The 21801-nt window shown below is 34.8% G+C and overlaps 1 protein-coding gene across 1 annotated transcript in view; it reads right to left on the bottom strand.

Annotated features, from left to right (window-relative positions):
* Positions 1–21801, bottom strand: part of SEMA3A (semaphorin 3A) — a 228468-nt gene that overhangs the window by 158166 nt on the left and 48501 nt on the right. Inside the window, exon 2 of the mRNA XM_065939538.1 lies at positions 2844–3001. Coding sequence (XP_065795610.1) covers positions 2844–3001 — 158 coding nt within the window. The remainder of the gene's footprint in view (positions 1–2843; positions 3002–21801) is intronic.

Here is a 21801-nt window from a genome sequence, read left to right as displayed (position 1 = left end):
CACCTTAAAGAGATGTAACCCTTTATCAAGGCCAAATATGTTTTTTATGGTCCACCTAAACCAGAGACTGTGTTTTTCTAACAAGGGTTGGCCTAATATTTACCTTTAAATTCATACATCTCAACTTTAATATTATCTTGTAAGTGCCTCAAGAATTACTTGTGCCCCCTACAGATTTTATACTGAGTTTATTTTATACAGATTTTATTCCTAAGTAGAGGTTTAGGAAAAACTTATTGAATAACATCATACATAGGCTAAAAGAACATTAATAGACAAACATAAACAAGCAGAAGAAAATCCTTAAGAAAACTGCATTTATCTTATAAACAGTGTGACAATTAAAATTAAATATTTTTGAAACTGATATTTAAAATTATAAATATGTCACACATTACTAGAATAATGATTTGAATCAAGAGTAGGAGCTATAATAAGAACACTATGATATTGGGCAAGTCACCGAACTTTTACTGAATCTATTTTCTAAGTATTTGCTGTAAATGACATATCCCAGGCATAAAAATGTCTCCAGGATTTTTCTCAGGTGTAGAATAGTAAATTGTTTTACATGACAATTTAGTTCTTTTCAATTTTAGAACTGAATGTATATATATATATATAAATAAGAATATCCATTCAGAAGAAACACAATCAATACATTAAACATTTTGAAGTGACATCTGCTCATATATTGTCTATGTAGATATATATATATCACATATATTTATATTGATATATATGGATTTTATAGAATGATGAAAATTCTATAAACATTTAAAATGTGCACTGATATAGTCTCTTATTACTAAAATATGTAGTCTTCCTAACCATCTTAGATTTTCCTTCATTTTATAAAGGGTGGTTTTCTTTCACTAAAGCAACAAAAACCTGCTTATTTTGTGACCCTTACAAAAGATGTAAAGTATTTTTATCATTTCAGAAAAACAAATGGATAACCCATTTCCTTAGAAAATAGATAACTTTAGAGATACTGCTATCATCTGAGGAGGCTTCAAAATCAAATAGACTGAAATATTAAAAAAAAAGAAAGAAAGAAAGAAACAGCCTGAAGAAATCAAGGTGATTACTAAATGCCATATTTTAATTTCAAAATATATCAGTAAGGGCACTGCCATTTTATGACTGTATGTCAAAAATCAAATTTCATAATTCACAGTCAGAATTTTAGGGTTTGGGAAACAGAATAAAACTGTTAGGTTTAGTGGTATACTCTATTAGAAATAAATCAGTCCTGAAATGAAATCTTTATTGTATCCTAGGCAACACTCTTCAACCACTACAAAAGCTTTTTACAATTCTGTTATTTTTAAAAAATTATTGTCCAGTTCACTACAGTTTATAAGACGTTGAGACACACCACTTTGAAACCTTCAGTGTTAAGAAGTAAAACTATATATGATACTGAATTGTATAAATACTGAAGTGCATCTACCCTAAAGGGGCTTTGCTGGTGGTTCACCAGTGAAGAACCCACCTGCCAATGCAGGAAACGCGGGTCGGATCCCTGGGTCAGGAAGATATCCTGACGCAGAAGGAAATGACAACCCACTCTAATATTCTTGTCTGGAAAAATCCCATGAACAGAGCAACCTGGTGGGCTATAGTCCATGGGATGGCAAAAGAGTATGATAGGGCTTAGCCACTAAACAGCAATGCACCCTAAAAGGGCTTTCTAGGTGGGTTAGTGGCAAAGACTCCACCTGCCAATGCAGAAGACTCAGGAGATAAGAGGTTGATTGCTGGGTCAAGTCAGGAAGATGCCCTGGAGTAGAAAATGACAACTCACTCCAGTATACTTGCCTGGAAAATTCCATGAACAGAGGAGCCTAGGAGGCTGCAGTCCATGGGGTCACAAAGAGTCGGACGTGACTGAGCAACTGAGCATACATGTATGCATGCATCCTAAAAACCATTTACATTCGCATTCTTGGGAAAGCTTGCATAAAGATCTTTGTTTCTCAGAAAATTTAGATGAGAAATACTAAATGAAAAAATAAATGTTTGACTTAGAATACAGCATATAGACTCAGTAGCACAATTTCCACTAATTTGTCATCGCATGTTTATTTTCCAACCTATACAGTGTATTAATTAAATAAGTAATAAATACTGTAAGTATTACTAATACTTTTTATAAAGTATATTAAAAACTGATAAAAGACTAGTGTCTAAATGACCACATTTGCAAAATTTGAACACTGAAAACTAATCTTCCAGATCAGGGTTTGGCAAAAGGGCCAGATAGTAAATATTCCAGGCTTTCTGATCCAGATGATTTATTTCACAGCTACTCAGCTCTGACATTGTAGAATAAAAGCAGACACAGACAATATGTAAATGAATTGAGAGTAACTGTGTCCCATTAATAATAAACTTTACAAACATGAGTGACACATCAGATGAGGTATGTATACAATGACTGATGAATTCTGCATTTTTAGGCAATAAAGATAGATGCATAAATTATATGTAAATATATGTACACATACACCTAGTATATGAAATCAATTATTATACACTTCTATAATGGTTTAGGTATTTAATTGTATGCAGGAAAAAGACTATAGAAAAATAAGCTAAAGTTAGCATTTCTTATAATGATCACCAAAAATACTACAGTTTCCTTCTTGATGATTTTTATGGTTTACTATATATATTGATTTGTGAAAGTCAAATCAGTGCTTTAATTTTATGTGTCTGAAAGATAAAATATTAATTTGAACAAGTTTTTCAGTTGTCACATAATTAAATAGCTATAAAATTCTATATAACTTAAATTGTTTCAAAAAATTATAGTCCATGTATCAGAATAAAGGTACCTTTTGAAAATCCTTGATGTTAACCAGGTTGAATGAAAATATATGATCCTTTGCTCCAACATACAGTCTACTCCGTTCCTCATCCAAAAGGAAGGTATGATAACTGGAGCTGTTGGCCAAGCCATTGAAAGTGATCACATTGTTGGATTCCAACATTTCTGCAAGGTAACAAAGCAAGACATTGAGCGTTAATGTGAGGTTCGGTATGAGTAGAGATGACTGGCACATGGTAATCTGGCTGGTGTGTTACCAATCAGTGGTTATTCTTTGTGATATTAAAACTTCACAGGACTCTTTACATTTCGATAAAATGGAAGTTATGTTCCCATTAGTGTGCTGATTTCATGTTCAAGATGACATACTTCTACAGAACAAAGGAGAGAAATACTTTGTCCAAATGACTAGTCTGATGGAAACTCTTTGCATGTGACAATGAATTAGAATGGTCAGTTTGTATATAAAACATCTTTAACTCTATTAAAACTTGTTTAAGTGGTTTTCACCTGCTCCAAGTCATTGCTACAAGGATAAGCTTAAGGGCCAACAGAGCAGAGGTAGTGTGGGGAAAACAAACTCCTAGGTTGTTTAAGGTCTCTAATAAAGAATTTTAGTATGCCTTTTTGATAATTAAATCACTAACTTTGTAATATTTTGTAACTGGCATGTGGATGAGTTAGTTTTTTATGAAAACATTGAATTAAATTAATTTGCTATGTGATCCCAGTTTTTTAGTGTATCGATTTCCAATTTACTTTTGCTGTGAACAGGCAAATACTAAACCTTCAGATACCTTAAGTAAGAAAAGTATTTTCAAATAGAAAGAACAGTAAATTGTCTTTGCACTAGAAAGGTAATTGCTGACCATTACCGAAGAGGTTTCTTTTATCTGCTTCAACTGAAATTACATCTGTAGTCTTTATATAAACACACCCACCACCACCACCGCTGCTACTGCTGCCACCGCCGCTGCCACCGTCACCACCACCGCAATTCCAAAATACAAATGTTAGGAACTCTTCAGAAATGTGCTCTGAATCAGTGATTCAGATTTTTACCATGCATGCATAGTAGAAATTTTCATCAGCACCCATAAAATGTAGAGCGTGCCTTCCAAGGAACGAAAGCAGAAATGAAGACCCTGCCTCTGTCCCAGACCTATCCCAGGACATTAGTCATTCGATAAGTTGCCTTATTTTATTTTTTTGCTTCCTTTTCCATCTCATCAAAATAATATCTTAATAGAGAACAAAGTTCAAACTTCTTAACCTAGCATTAAAGTTCAGGTAAACACCATTTGAGTTTAAACCCCACCTCAGTACTCCTTCTCATGTCCACTACAGGGCAGGAAAACACACTCCACAGTCATCCACTTGTTAGCCTTTCCTGACGCCTACAGCTATATGCTACCTAGGGAAAACAGCATCACTCTTCCAAGCTAGTTCAAATGAAACCCCTAACAGATTCACACAGAATTAATTTATTTGTAGTATTTTCCTTAATTACTTATAGCCTGCATCACACTGTCAATTATTACCATCATTCATATAAAGGAATTACATACCAGAATTAATAAGAAAACATATAGTTAATAGCTTATCATCCACAAATCACAAGTTTTTTTAATATATTACTGGGTCAATACACATTAAATGGAATGTCTGTCTGTCTATCTATATCTACCTACCTAACTACCCATCTTACATGCAAAACTGTAATAATTGTTAATAAATTGCTAAAAGATGCTTTTCAAATTTCTTCATGAGAAACAGTACACTACAGGATTTATTTTATTTCACCCTCAACTTATGACCAAAAAATAAAAGGAAGGAGAGAATAGGGGGCAGGAGGAAAAAAAGACACAGATCAAGGGAAAGAGTCTCATTCATGTCAAGCATACCTGAAATAAATGAGTGCTATTAGTCTCCAAAGAGAAAGAACAGAGAATCCACCACACAGTCTATGAATGTAAATGCCATTCTTCTCACCAATGATTGTAAAGGATCAATGCTACAGAGCCAATATAAGACTGAAATTTCAGGCACTCAGAGCTGTGTGAGGATGGAAAGGCCTATACCAGAGACTGGGCCATATCACTGGATGTGCTCGGGCTGACCGACTACACATGGAGCTCTGGTTATCAAACAGAGTAGACGACCTTCACTCTTCTTTCCAATTCTAAACTCTAATTCTACCCAAACACCAGAGAGACCAAACTATAGGCAGCTAGGCAAACTAAAAAAAAAAAATTGGAATAGCCCGCTGAGTCTAAATCAAGACAATTACATAGATACTAATCATCTAGAGGGTCATTGAAGAGACTGATTGATTTTAACTGGACACGCATAGAAACCATGTGAGAGGCCTTTAAACATGAAGTGGAAAAGTAGCAGGAAGACAACTACTATAGCTATAGAATATGGAGTCGTAGCTACAGGTGAAAACACAAGCACTACCACTGTACTTACAGGGTGTGTAAACTCAGGTGAGTTCCTTACATTACTCAGGCCTCAGGTTTTAGAAAAAGGGGTTAATAATGAATCTCCCAAGAGTTATTACGAAGGTGAAATTAAATAATTCATAAAAATTACTAGATTAGTTTGCATGGAAAATACTCAGTTAAAGAATACCTGTTTGTAGAAGGAGAGGTTAAATATTAACATGTTTGATCTTCTTGACTACAAGTAGGAAATCAGGGAAGATGGAGCTGACTGAAAGAATTACTTTTCCACTATCTTATCAAGTGTACCAACTTGTTAGCATCAGTAATTGTGTATGGTTAAGGGATAAATAAGAACAGCGATAACTCCTTGGTTTATATTGGTTTTTGTTTGCCAATTTCTGTATGTTGGCTGCACTTTAAATAATAAAAATAATGACTTTCTTTATCATTTATTATTGTTGTTCAGCCGCTCTGTCAAGTCCGACACTTTGTGACCCCATGGGCTTCCACATGGCAGGCTTCCCTGTACTTCACAAGCCCCCAGAGCTTGCTCAAACCCAAGTCTATTGAGGCGGTGATGCCATCCAATCATCTCATTCTCTGTCGTCCCCTTCTCCTCCTGCCTTCAATAGTTCCCAGCATCAGGGTCTTTTCTAATGAGTCAGTTCTTCATACCAACTGACTAGAAAGTACTGGAGTACTAGATCTTCAACTTTAGCATCAGTCCTTCCAATGAATATTCAGGACTGATCTCCTTTAGGATGGACTGGTTGGATCGCCTTGCAGTCCAAGGGACTCTCAAGAGTCTTCTCCAACACTACAGTTCAAAAGCATCAATTCCTCGGCGCTCAGCCTTCTTTATGGTCCAATTCTCACATCCATACATTACTACTGGAAAAAACATAGCTTTGACTAGACGGACTTTTGCTGGCAAAGTAATGTCTATGTTTGTTAATATGCTGTCTAGCTTTCCTTCCAAGAAGCAAGCATCTTTTAATTTCATGACTGCAGTCAACATCTGCAGTGATTTTGGAGCCCAGGAAAATAAAATCTCTCACTCTTTCCCTTGTTTCCCCACCTATTTGAGATGAAATGAGGGACCAGATGCCATGATCTTAGTTTTTTGAATGTTGAATTTTAAGCCAACTTTTTCACTCTCTTTAACTTTCTTCAATAGGCTCTTTAATTCCTCTTTGCTTTCTGCCATAAGGGCGGCGTCATATGCATTTCTGAGGTTATTGATATTTCTCCCAGCAATCTTGATTCCAGCTTGTGCTTCATGCAACCCAGCATTTCACATGATGTACTCTGCATATAATAAACAAACAGGGTGACAAGATACAGCCTTGATGTACTCCTTTCCCATGTTTGAACCAGTTGATTGTTCCATGACTGGTTCTAAGTGTTGCTTCTTGACCTGCATACAGGTTTCTCTGGAGGTGGCTAAGGTGGCCTGGTATTCCCATCTCTTTAAGAATTTTACACAGTTCATTTTGTGATCCACAGTTAAAGGGTTTGTATAGTCCATGTTGCAGATGTTTTTCTGGAAATCTCTTGCTTTTTTTATAATCCAGTGGATGTTGGCTATTTGATCTCTGGTTCCTCTGCCTTTTTTAAATCCAACTTGAACATCTGGGAGTTCTCAGTTCATGTACTGTTGAAGCCTGGCTTGGAGAATCTAGAGCATCACTTTGCTAATGTATGAAATTCGTGCAATTGTGCAGTAGTTTAAACAATCTTTGGCATTGCCTTTCTTTGAGATTGGAATGAAAACTGACCTTTTCCAGTCCTCAGGACACTGCTAGTTTTCCATATTTGCTGGCATATTGAGTGCAGCACTTTCACAGCATCATCTTTTAGGATTTGAAATAGTTCAGCTGGAATTCCATCATCTCCACTAGTTTTGCTCAGATTGATGCTTCTTAAGGCCCACTTGACTTCACATTCCAGGATGTTGGCTCTAGGTGAGTGATCACACCATCATAGTTATCTGGGTCATTAAGGTTTTTTGGTTTGGTTTTTTTTTTTGGTATAGTTCTGTGTATTCTTGCCACCTCTCCTTAATATCTTCTGCTTCTATTAGGTTCATACATTTTCTGTCCTTTATTTTTCCCGTCTTTGTATGAAATGTTCCCTCGGTATTTCTAATTTTCCTGAAGAGATCTCTAGTCATTCACATTCTGTTGTTTTCCTCTCTTTCTTTGCATTGTTCACTTAGGAAGGCTTTCTTATCTCTCCTTGCTATTCCTTGGAACTCTGCATTCAGATGGGTGTATCTTTCCTTTTCTCCTTTACCTTTAGCTTTGCTTCTTTTCTCAGCTGTTTTTAAGGCCTTCTCAGACAACCATTTTGCCTTTTTGCATTTCTCTTCCTTGGGGGTGGTTTTGGTCACTGCCTCCTGTACAGTGTTACCAACACCATTGACAGTTCTCCGGGCACTCTGTCTATCAGATCTAATCCCTTGAATCTATTTGTCACTTTCACTGTATAATTGTAAGGAATTTGATTTAGGTCATACCTGAACGGCCTAGTGGTTTTCCCAACTTTCTTCAATTTAAGTCTGAATTTTGCAATACCATAATTCCAAATAATGAAAATATTCATACAACTGAAAAATAGGTTACATGTTGTATTTTATAAATTAAGCTTAGGGAGAATTAATGGTTTCTATGCACTGACAACTTAAGAGAAAAGAGTTTAGTCATTTATGTGTGAAATCACTCTGTAAATAAACTACATTATAAAAATGTTTCTGCTGGATCATTTCATTAAACAAAAAGACAATATTTCTCCTGGACTACAGGTTGGCAGCTGTTTTACATTCTTTGAAGGTACTTAATTTTGCCTCATCATTTCTTTTGCTGCTAATTCCTTACATGTTCCTCTGTATCAGGGATTTTATCCATCACTTCATAACAGAGAAGAATCTTTCTGAGACCTTCTTGGCATTAAGCCAGGGCAAATTCTGGATTGCTTAGATTATCTCACTTCTTCTCAGGGTGAAAAAAATATAGGTTAAAAGTAGAGACTCTTTCCCTAAGTCTAAGTTTCACATTTTTAAACAGTCTGTTTTCATTTATGGTTTTTAAATTATAAGCTTATGATTTTATTTTTCCTATATGTTGACATATTACATTACAGTTGATATTAACTTCAATTTTGACTTTACTCCTTTAGAATCAAAAAATTTTAGTTGCTTCTTTTCAGCCACTTTAATGTAAATTTTGCCATTACACAAACTGGCTTTGAAATTAATATTCATAATATGAGACATTTAATATCCTACTATGTTCTTACATCTTGCCTATGTTCACATTTAGTCAACAACAGCTATTCATTATAGAAAAACATAAATTTCTACAGAATCAACTTGACTTTGGTGAGTCCTAGTAGACAAAGCAAATAAAGGCACTAATTCCCTTGGGTACAATTCAGTTTCTCCCTCATTGAAACATGACTTCAACTTCTACAGGCCATGTCAACCGTAAAGGAAAGTAAGTGTAGGACTGTAATCAAAAGTGCTATTTCAGACAAGCACTCTTAATAAACTACGTATTCTTATATTTGTAAGATAACTAAGAAAACATTCTGTCTATTCCAGATTCAACAAATGATTTAGTGTTTATATATTTTGTTTAATGACAAATGAAAGGTAAACTGGTCATAAAGCCAAGCAAATAGTTTGTGTTCAATAATTGCCACCTATTACCACCATTATTATTAAGACATGCTATATATAAGACAATATAGACAATAAGCATAAGTTTACACATGTTCTTGAAGGAGAACTGATTCATATAACTTCAAGCAGCATGATTTTCAATTATAAATAGACTGCATTCTCTTGTCATGTATTACTAAAAACTTATGAATCTTCTGAAATTCAAGATACAAATGAAGTCCATGTGATACGATTTTTAAAAATCTAATATTATGCAGCAAAAGGAGAGAAGAAATTTTACTTGATCTGTCCTTCAGTCAGAATATCCTATCAAAATAATCATGGGTGAAGACCCATGATTTTTTTCCTAATGAGTCAATACTAATTTTCATTCAACTTATTTATAAATTTTTAGATTTGCCTTTTCCCCTTGAATCCATCAGGATCTCTAACGTAACTCTGAATAAACGAAAAAACAAAGTTAGATGTCACTATCAGTACACTGTTTAAAATATAAGTTAGTGTTCTTCTTGTATGTGTAACATAGGAAAAGAAAAAAGGTGAGAAAATTTACACCAAAATCACATCTGTTGATTCAGCTCTACATGATAAAGTTGTATAGTTCTTGTGCCGTCCTGATTATCTTTAGGATAAGCACAGATTTACATAGATGACTGCATTACAATGACCAGATCAAATTTCAAAAACACAGTGAAATGAATACTGATTTCCTGAATGCAAGACTATCCAGAACTAGAGTTTTTACAACTGGAAAGAGAACTGCTGTACACTTGACCTTCAACTTGAAACAACAGTCATCCTGTTCTTTATACTTTTGACTTCTATGACATTTCTGTTTCTATTTCTCTCCTCCTTCCTTTCTTCCTTCCTTCCAAAACCCACCCTTCTCTTAATTTTATAGCATGAAAGGTAATGGGACCCCACCAGTTGCTGTTCTCTAATGAATTGCCTGTATTCACTCATGGCTTTAGGCTTATGTCCTTTTTCCATGGCTTGAACTTTGTCCTTTGCACAGAACAAAGATCCTATTTAAAGCAGTCAAAATTTGGGTCTGCACAATGCCGAAATGTTTTGACTAAATGGTGATCATATTCAGATATTTGTAAATATGGGAAAGTTCACTGAGGTCCCAAATTTAAGAGTCTATATTTCAGGGCTTCCTAGAGTATTTAAATTTCCAAGACAGAAATGAGGGCTGAAATGAAAGGTGGCAACTTTTTGTTGTACTATAAAACAGAACAATAGAATAAGTGCTATATACTATTATTTTCATTTATACAAAGAAGAGAAGGAATTTTATTTAACTAACAAAAAGTTTAGGAAGGACCAAAAATACACAAAGAATAAATTTTAGAGATTAATAAAGTTATATTGTAGAAAAATTCATTTTATTTTTTTTTTTTTACTTTGTTTCATCGAGGACTAGTTTTTAGAACTTAATGTGGAGAAGGGTGGTAGCTTTCTGCAGACTTCTATTTGGGAAGTACTGCTCTAACATAAACTGCAGAGAATGAACTCTACTCCGAGCGTTTCTGGCCACTGCATCTTGTCACTGAATCAACAAACCCAATGTTAGTGAACTCTACATGCTATTATTTATTTGATGGTGCTGAGAATATTCTCTCAATTTACAAAGTTTGGTCCAATGTATTTTTTGAATATACTTAGGGAAAAAAATCTATCTTAGATAACAGGTAAACTAAAAATGTGCATCCAGTTTAAACATCCTGGTCTGAATGTCACTTTTACCCTAACAAATTTGCCACTTTCTCTAGCTTGTGCCAGAGGCCACAACACTTTATAAAACACAACATCATGACCTTTGCCTAGAATACTTCTTCAAGTTCTCCTTTCAGTGTATTTCTTTGTATTTGCCAGCAGTCTGATCTTTGATATTAGTCTCCATCACACTGACATGATGCCAGGACTGTCTTCTGCCAGATGTTTCTTAGCTATAGTTGAATTGAATACATCAGCCTTTTTTGACTTGGATAGACCCCCTGATCAAGGTTCTGGGTACCCACACGAGCTTTGGACAAGTAAAGGTCCATGATTAGCCCAAGCCCAGCTTCCAGGCTTCTAGACCCATAATACACAAGTGCCCTGCACCACATTGTCAGGAAGGGACAACAGATTTTCCCTTTGATACAATATAAAATATTTAGAGCAGGCCTCTCTGTGATAGTAATCTACTTCCACTCTTTCTCATGTGAGAAATATTTGTGGAAAGTAAGTTTTCACAATCTAATCTGATGATTCAGATTTTTTACTTGAATCATTCAACTACTAATTCAACAAGCATTCATCTAGTTCTTATTATGTACAACACATAGACATTGACTAAGAAATATATGGGGCATAAAGCTTAATAAAACTTTGATTGAAAGTAGACAAATGCCCTCAGGGAAGCAAAAACTAAATGAACAACAATCACAGACAGAATAATAAAAGCTGAGGAAGTTTATAGGAAGGATAAATTAATGCTACCAGAAGTGGGTAATCCTTAGAGAAAGTTTGGGAATTAAGCCTGGCCTTAAAAAACATACAGGGCAGCAGAAAGGGGTGCAATGGAACATTTCATTCAGAGGACATGAGTAAAAGTCAGGAGAAAGAACAGAAAATACAAAAGAAATAAATTTTCAGTGTCTACTATGTGCCAAAGTACTGTTGAATGATTTATTAGTATACTCATTCAAGTCCTGCAACATCCTGAGGTGGAAACTTTTATTTCCTTTTTTTCTCATGAAGAAATTGACTCAGATAGATATTGGGAATATCTTAGGTCATAGAGTTCATGAGATGGAGTCAAGATTTCAGTTCCCAACACCAGAGGCCAGACTGTCTTACTCTGTACCACCTCTAAGAAGGAGGAATTTTTGAAAATACTAAGAACTGATCATTAAGAAGAAAAGATAAATATAAGAATACACTTTGGAAAATACTTAGAACTGATTGTTGAGAAGTTTGGTTACCTCTCACTATCACATAATTCACCTTAGTTAATAGTTTCTTAAATATTTACATTATTTTATTTACTCTGTACTTGGTCTTTTTATACAATAATAACTCTGTTTATAATCTTATCTACAACTATGGCTTTCTTCACAAGTAGTATTTTGACATGCCTCATATGTATATCTTCCAAGACAGATTTCCCCCCAAAAGCCAAACAAAGGCTTACTAGTAACCTCTATTTAGTTATTGCACAAATATCTCAAGAGTTTGCATGACTTGGTTAGAACTCACTCCTTTTTCTTTTTTCCACTGATATCATCACCTTTTGGTCATTTTAAAACTGGGTACAAGTGTCACTCATCCAAAGAATTGTACAAACCAGAGCCTCCTCATCATCCACAGACTATTTCCATCACTTCAGTTTTGTTCAATGCTGTAACTTATCCTATATTTTCTTCTGCTTATATCCTCACTGTCACAGTTTAATTCTTTATAATTTCATCTTTTGATTACACTAATTATCTTCTAACAGAACTTCCTTCGTAAGGTTACAACATTCATGTTATGCATTGCCTCTAGAAAAATCTTTATACAAAATAAATATAACACTCCCCTGGTAAAGTTGAGAAACAGGCACTCTTAACTTTATCCCCTTCCCTTGAATCTCATTTTAAAAAAAGAAGAAAACAGAGGGAAAAATATTCAGTGAAAATACACTCACAGAATATCAAACCATGAGTAGTTAAGAGAACACATCCAAAATAGTGAAGCATGAAATATTTTGAGATAAAATGCTGAACTATAGCAATAACTACGTAATTATATCCTGTATCTATGTGGGATATAATTAGTGACCAAAGTATTAACAAATCACAAACCTTCAATCCATAAATGCTTTATTATATAAACAAGCTGTAGGGGTCTATATAGGTATAAAATTATTGGAAAATATCCATAAAAATTGGAAGTACAGCTAACACACAAAACATCATCATAACTAACATTTATTTGCCACGTACTATTCTAATAACACACTTGTAAATAATATTTACTCTGTGTGTATTACCCTCCCACTAAAGGAAATCACTGTGGATAAACTACTGTGAAGGTAGGAGTGGAAAAGTGTGAATACTAGACTACTCCACAGTGTCTTTGATAGGGTTTCATAAGACACACACCAATTGCAAAATATGAAAGAATAAAGAATATATTTCCCTAGAAGAAAATGTATTTTAAAATTTGAAGCTTGTTTTCAAGTAAAAATAACAATTGCGTACTGTGAACTCCTCAAGCTCACTCTCACTGTTATAAAGATAGAAAGTTGACCATAATGCAACCAAAAAGCATAGGAAAGAGGAATTGACATGGAAAAGAGAGTTAGATTAAGTTTTGTTGCCAAAGCTTCACACTAATAACAAAATCAAATTTTCATTAAAAGAGGTAAAATTGATTAATGAGAAGAAGAATGGATGATAGGAAATAAAACCTCAAAATCCTAAAAATAAACATATCTGCAGACTGAAATGTTACCATCTTCTAGGAAAATCTAATCTATCAGAGGATCAATTATGGAACTTACTAAACAAAGGAAGAATATATTTGGAATCCATGAATAAAATTCAGTCATCTATTGAAGTTATCAAGTAGACTGTATCCTTATTCAAAACAACACTGTTTGCCAGAAATCAAAGAAGAAATTTGTGCAAATATCCAGTTGAAAACATATGTGACTCAATAAGTTTATAGCCAGCAAGAAAGACAGTATCAGACATTCTCAAACATGCAAGATTTAAGGAGACAGACCACCCACTCTCTCAAGAGACTATATCAATAACAATTTCTTACTAATATATTCATTCAAACAAGGAATGAATCAGATTTAAAAGCACAGATATAACATCATTTATCTATTTAAAACTTGCTTAGAAATTTCCAACACAAGATTTGAGCCCTTAGCATTTTCCACACATTTGGGGGCTCATTTACCAATAGATTGTGGGTAAGTGTATGCATCCTATATATAATGACATGTAAATACACACATTTACACACACATACACACACACATGCATATGTATTAACAGAATTGTTACCAGTCACCTCAGTGGCCTACTATCTATAGTCACCACTGCTTAGAATGTCTTCTATCTCCCAATGGTTGCCATCTTCCACCCGAACTTACCATGTGAATCTACTCAGATTCCAGGATCTAGGTTAATTCTCTCCTGTGAATTCTCCAACCTTCTACAGGACAGTATATCATGCCTTCCTTTGTGAAAGAGTATCATGTAATAATGCAGGTTAATCACTGCTTTATCTCTTTAGCTCCATTTCTAGAGTTAAAACATTCTGCTTTTTCTTATCTTTGTGTTCCTAGTCCTCAAACCTTTCTGTGGTATATACCTAGTATTGGCACATAGAAATATGTGTCTAAATAAACAGTATTTGCAACAGCTTTTACAAAATGTAGCAAAAACACAGAAAAAGTAAATGTAATAACAAACTTCTAGGAATAAGCATGATGTATTTTATGTCGGACTATACACTAGCTTTTCTAATTACATTCAAATAACCAATAAAATCATGCCATCTAAACCCTGAATTATTTGTAACTTGGCTATAAAATGGCTATTTAAAAAAATTCTATGTGTCAGGCACTGTTATGGTCATTTGACATATAAAAATCATGACTACAGTTTGAATTCAGAGTTTCATTTAATCAGTAATATTAAACACAGTAACTATTACAATAGCAATAATTTATTGCTACAGTTTTTGCCAATAGTTTAACTGAATCTGTATCTTAAACTCCTCATTCTAATATATTCTTCAAGACATCATTATAAAATTGACCAGAGCCAATTTCAAAAATGTAGTATTTCTTTTTTTTTTTAAAGCACCTACACCCATTACCTTTGCTCAGTCTCCCAAATAAAAGTCACAGTTCCTAATGTTCCTTTGCAGTCTTGTTTTAAGTCTATTTCTCTAAATTCCCATCAGAAATGGCCAATTTACTCTTCTCTAAATCTAGCCTGCCCTCTCCTTTTTCTAGTTTACTTTTCAGGTTCTCATGCTTCAAGGTACAGTTAGTAGCCATCTCCCCCATAAAAGCCTTGAGACTTAGCAGGTATTACTCCCTCCTCTGATGCTCCATACATTTTAAACATAATACATGCTAATTCATTAATTGTGTGCCACTTGTATGGATGGGGAGTAGAATATGTTTTTAGTTTTTTTAGATATCAGGTTAGCATGGTGGCATATGTGTCTAATTATGTGAATAGTTACTGAGTTAGATATTTAGAAGGATCTTCAGATTATATGATTAATCTTCAGATTAAATGATTGCCTCCATTTACAAAAAGTCATGAGTGATTTTACCATTAACAGTTACAGAGGCCAAGTTTAAATTCAGGTCTCTAAGCTCTAAGCTCTCTAAGTTCAATGTCTTTTCAAATAAATTTCTAGAAAAACTGTGACTTAATTTTTTTTGCTTTATTTTTGCTGCCTGATCCCTGATGTCAGTAAATTTGGGGCACAGGGATATGCTTAAAAAATGTTGCAAGTAATTTACAAAATAACTGACACATATTTTAACTTTTACTTCTCTTTGGAAAAATGAAAATGAAAGTTTAAATGTTATTATTACATAAACTAAATGTTTCAATGTGGACAAAAACTGTTAACACAAAGATATATTATAATTGATCACTCATTTCTGTGCAAGATCATTAGAAAAGATTTAGAACTGAAATGCAGATACTTCTTTTACAACTCACATCAGTGTAACTTGGTGCTCTGAGTGATGGGCTAGTAATCGAGGGGTTTAATTTTTGTTTTCTAATTTGTCTTTTGTCTTATTTGTAAGGCTACAGGCAGGTTTCCATTATTAATCAGCTCACCAGAAAGTGTTCCTTAAATGCCTCTGAGTAAGCAATGCAACATTAGCAAAGTTAAAAAACAAGAGGTTTAATTTGATAAATGTTATCTAAAGTTTGGTTCTTCAGGCTGTCTTACTTACATATACCACAACATGTTTCAGGGTGTTCTTCAAGTACTAGCATTTCCTTACATAACTATACGAAAGCAAACTTACTCTGACACTTAAACATTAAATATTTCATTTTCCTGTGAGAAAATTGTGTAATATAGTCACATATGGAGGATTAAATACTTATAAATTGCTTCAGTTCAGTTCAGTCGCCCAGTCTTGTCAAACTCTCTGCGACCCCATGAATTGCAACACGCCAGGCCTCCCTGTCCATCACCAACTCCCAGAGTTTACTCAAACTCATGTCCATCGAATCAGTGATGCCATCCAGCCATCTCATCCTCTGTCGTCCCCTTCTCCTCCTGCCCCTAATCCTTCCCAGCATCAGGGTCTTTTCCAATGAGTCAACTCTTCGCATGAGGTGACCAAAGTATTGGAGTTTCAGCTTCAACATCAGTCCTTCCAATGAACACCCAGGACTGATCTCCTTTAGGATGGACTGGTTGGATTTCTTTGCAGTCCAAGGGACTCTCAAGAGTCTTCTCCAACACCACACTTCAAAAGCATCAATTCCCTGGCACTCAGCTTTCTTCACAGTCCCAACTCTCACATCCATACATGACCACTGGAAGAAACACAGCCTTAACGAGACAGACCTTTGTTGGCAAAATAATCTGTTTTTTAATATGCTATCTAGGTTGGTCATAACTTTCCTTCCAAGGAGTAAGCGTCTTTTAATTTCATGGTTGCAATCACCATCTGCAGTGATTGTGGAGCCCAAAAAAATAAAGTCTGTCGCTGTTTCCACTGTTTCCCCATCTATTTCCCATGAAATGATGGGACTAGATGCCATGATCTTAGTTTTCTGAATGTTGAGCTATAAATCGCTTAGCCACCTATTATTTGATGTGTATGCCCACTCTAAGAATTTTTTTAAAAACTGTTTAAGAATGATTTGAATTACTTTAACACAGAGCAAATGAGTCTTTAAGAAATAAACTTGAGTATTTAGCATTTTCCATTATTTCCATCCAAAGACTCATTTATGAGAGCAAAAAAATTTTCCTTACTCACTGACAAAAACTGGTATGGCTAAGTGTGTACTTACTGGAGAATATACATAATTCAGTGTTTGTGGGTGACCCTTTGTAATTGAGACAAAACTTTATTTAATTCTTGAAGTTTGGAGGAAAAGAGAAAGTCATAAGGAAGACCAGGAGATGATGTGAATATCATCAAGGGTCAATCAAATGAACAAATCAGAGCAGTTGTGTGTAGCTGTGAGCAGGAATTACCTAAACCCTATATGTGGCTCACAGAAGTGTTTGCTATGCTTATCAAATGAATGATGGATTTCTGATTAGGTGGATAAAATAGGTATGTTCATCATGTGTAATAGTGCATGTGAGTTAAATAACTCATAATTTATCCTGTTGTCCTTACTACTTCTAGTTTTTTTCTATTGCTAAACTATATGGTACCTGAGTATCACAAACAAATGCAAAGTAAGTTTGTCAGCTGAAAAGTGGAAATTGTTCACCTGAGATATTTTCTTAATTGCTTTTTTTTGGCGGGGGGGGGGGGAATGGGAGAGGAAGGAAGGTGTTCATATGACATTTTGCTGCTGCTGTTCAGTCGTTAGGTCATGTACGACTCTGCGTGGCTCCATGGACTGTAGCCTGCCAGGCTCCTCTATTCATGGGATTTCCCAGGCAAGAACACTGCAGTGGGTTGCTGTTTCCTTCTCAAGGAGACCTCCCTGACGCAGGGAAGGAACCTGTGTCTCCTGTATCGGCAGGTGGAGTGTTCACACTTGAGTCTCCTCAGAAGCCCTCTAATGACATATCCCACTTTTATAACAAGAATAAAAATAGATTCTGATTATGAAGGGTTGTGGATTCCTTAAAACAGGATTTTGTTTGAATCAGATTTCCCTGCAGAAGGGTAGGAGGGAGATAGGGAGAGGATTGTGTTGAAAACCAATGAACTCAAAGAGTCTCTAGATGAAGCTACACGATGCATTCTTGGGACTTCCATGTCATAGTGACAATAACATACTATTTATGATGGAATGCCACCAGTATTTTTCCCCTAATGATGTATTTAGTTTTGGAGTTAACATACTTCAGAACTAATTAAGTAATGGAAGTCAGATGCCCTAATCAAGTTGGTTCATAATAATTCATTGACATTTTATAATCTCTCTACATACACAAATAAAAAGGAGATAACAGGATTATCATGTAGACAATTTAGGGGAAATTAAGTTCTCTTATATTCGACTCTGCCCAAATAGCTTTTTGTAAGGCTATGTGATAATACTATTTCTAAAATCAATTTTGTATGAAAACAAAATAAGTATTTTACCTTATACAGAAATTGAAATCAGTTTAAATTAGTCTATTCTCTTTTCCAAACACACCCTGCTGTAAATATACTCTAAGATTGGGTCAAGGTTATTACTAGTCTAGGATTAAAATTAAATATAATGTGAGCCAGGTTTGGTTTAAGAGCTCAAAGGACAACTAAGTGGTTCCCTAGGATGAAGCTAAAACTCCAGCTTGTTTGTGGAAAATTCTTGCTGTCCCAGGGCCCATTAAATCAAGATCATCTCTGGCCTGGACAGGACGGCACACACTAAAGATTCTCCCAACACAGGACATACAGACATTTATCGCCACAAAGACAAAACCTAATTGAGAACCAGATTTGCCTCTTTTTTAAGAGTAGGCAAAAAAGAAAAAAAAAAAAAATAGCTTATGTCCTCTTTAAACTTCCTTCTATACTTCCTCAAAAACTGCAGCTGTTTTCCTCTTTAAAAAATAACAAAAGAAAGAACAAAACAAGGCACTAATATCAATGTTACAATGATAAGTTATAAACACTGTTTAGAGCAAAACTCGAAACTCAATATCGCTTTAATCCATGCTGACCACAACACACATGCAAAATGAAACTCAAAATGAGTCTGGATGCAGAGAATAGCAGGAGTAAAATTTGCCTTTAGATTCGCAGTGAGACAAAGTGTGTGTTAGTGCTGTTCAATACTAATATAACCCTAGTGGTAGTTCAATGTGAGTAATGAAAAGATCGCTGATACCCTGATTCTTTCATTTTCCTGATACTTGTTGATTTTGCATGTAAACAGTTAATAGAAGATTTTCTCTGTCGATCATATCTTTATATCAATACTGTTATTACCAAACTTTTAGTAATAAAAGTCATGTCCAACTCTTTGCGACTCCATGTGGAGTCACAAAGAGTTGGACATGACTTTTATTACTGTAGTCCATGGAATTCCCTAGGCCAGAACACTGGAGTAGGTAGCCTTTCCCTTCTCCAGGCGCTCTTCCCAACCCAGGGATCAAACCCAGATCTCCCACATTGCAGGCAGATTCTTTACCAGCTGAGCCACAGGGGAAGCCCAAGAACACTGGAGTGGGTAGCCTATCCCTTCTCCAGCAGATCTTCCCAACCCAGGAATTGAACAGGGTCTCCTGCATTGCAGGTGGATTCTTTACCAACTGAGCTAGCAGGGAAGCCCATGTCTTTATAACAATACTGTTATTACTGAATTTTTGATTAAATGATAAAAACAATTTTATAAACTATAAATGGAGCATGTTTATTCCTTAAAAGACATTTTAATTTTCTAATCAAATTAATAAATTGTTGTGAAAATAACAACTTATGTACTTACACCTCACAAATCTTGCTTTAAAGGGTTTTGTATTTTGTTGTGTCTCTATGCAGCAATGTATTTTCAACAAGGCTTCCAGAATTTTTTAAATTTAATTTTATATTAATCTTGTAATGACCTTATGTAAAAGAGGCACTTGTTTCTTATTAGGCTAAATGCCAATACTGATAAAACTCAAAAAGTAATACAAACCAGTATAATTACAAAATTGAGAGAGATTTTCTAGCTTTTCCCAAATATAGCTGTTGCTTTATCATTTCTAAGCATTCAGTGAGAAGAAATTACTTCTTTAAAAAAATCAAGAAATCACTAAAAAAAAAAAAAATCAAGAAATCAGTTTAAAAGTTCATAGTTGAGTTTGTTTGATGAACATAATGACTTCCACCTCATTTAGAAAATCAGAATCTGAAAAAATGCTACACTCAGCCCTCTTGATAGGCTCTGGAGTTTATCAGCCCTGCTTTGCCACTTCATTAGCTGTCAAGCACCAGTAAGTGATATTGCTATGAAAGTCTTGATTCAGGTAGTTGAAAATGCTCTTATTGCAAAAGCAGCAATTATCAACAGACTTTAAGTTAAAAGAGGGTCTATCAGGAAAAGCACATCATCTATATCTATACAGTTGGTTATCATTTTTGTTGACATCAAAGAAAGAGAGAGCATTTGAACTATCAGAAGTTAACTTGTAACATTCAGAAGAAGTACACACATTGATTTAATATACACTGCAGCAGTGTATATTATCATCAACCTTAGAACTCTTACCTTCTATTCACTTGAGGGAAAAATGTGGATAAAAAAAGCTAAATAAAGGACAAACAAAATAAAATAAAATTGTGCATGCTTTAATCTCTGCTTAATAGGATTCTTATATTTGGCCTTATTCTGTTGTTGCAGCCAATCTTGTCTTACATGTATTTTTTTCGTTAAATAATTTTATCACAAACTTTCCCTTTAAATACTCCAGTTAAGGTTAAATACATCATTTTTGTGATATTTAACTTTAATCATAAAGTCTCAGTTTCTTTCTACCTCTGACTATATTTTTTATGGCTAGTAAAGAGAAAACTAAACAGGAAAAACATGCGGGTGTAAAATCTTAAATATTCCAAACAAAAGTTAGAAAGCTTTCTGTGACATTTCTGTAACATTATCTACATATTAAAAGCTGTTGAGGGACTTCCCTGATGGTCCAGTGGCTAAGATTCCATGCTCCCAACACAAGGGACCCAGGTTCGATTCCTGCTTAGGGAACTAGATCCCACATACCACAACTAAGTGTTCACATGGCACAAACAGAAGATTTAACATGCCTTAACAAAGATTCCCTGTGCCATAACTAAGACCTAGCACAGCCAAATAAATAAAATAAATATTTTTTAAAAACTGCTTATCCTGTCTCTTTGCCTAATAAAACATACATACTGATGAATGAACAATCCTATACTGCTACATTATATAAAGTATACAGAATATATCAGTTTATTTTGATGTTTCATGGGATGAAGGACTGCATGAAAAAACGAGACTGACAGAATACTACACATATCATTATGCTACAGCTGCTGCTGCTAAGTTGCTTCAGTCATGTCCGACTCTGTGCAACCCCACAGACGGCAACCCACCAGGTTCCTCTGTCCCTGAGATTCTCCAGGCAAGAATACTAGAGTGGGTGGCCATTTCTTTCTCCAATGCAAGCATGCATGCTAAGTCTCTTCAGTCATGCCCGACTCTATGCGACCCCACGGACAGCAGCCCACCAGACTCCTCCATCCACGGGACTGCCCAGGCAAGAATACTGGCATGGGTTGCCATTTCCTTCTCCAACATATTACTATATTATACTTGAAATTAAAACATCAGAGACTTTTCAAAGTAAGGAAATTTGCTTAAGGAGAATCTATTAAACCCAATGTTTATCAACCTTGTATGACATCGAATCTTTTTTTTTTTAATACAAAAGAACTCATTTTCAAAAATATTTTGGGAGATGTTAATATTAATGGAAGACCTTGATTATTAAAATATAGTTTATGAGTAAACAATAGGATATTAAAATATTTGCAAAAAAAATTGATGGCAGTTATTTTGAAATCAGACATTATCCATCTAAGCAAATTATTCTGAAAACTGAATACAGATAAATTTCTGAAAACTGAATACAGATAGATTTTTTTGTGAGTAGTCTTG

The sequence above is a fragment of the Muntiacus reevesi genome, chromosome 6 (genome assembly GCF_963930625.1).
Source record: "Muntiacus reevesi chromosome 6, mMunRee1.1, whole genome shotgun sequence".
Lineage (NCBI taxonomy): Eukaryota > Metazoa > Chordata > Mammalia > Artiodactyla > Cervidae > Muntiacus > Muntiacus reevesi.
This window is presented reverse-complemented; position numbering and strand designations above follow the sequence as displayed.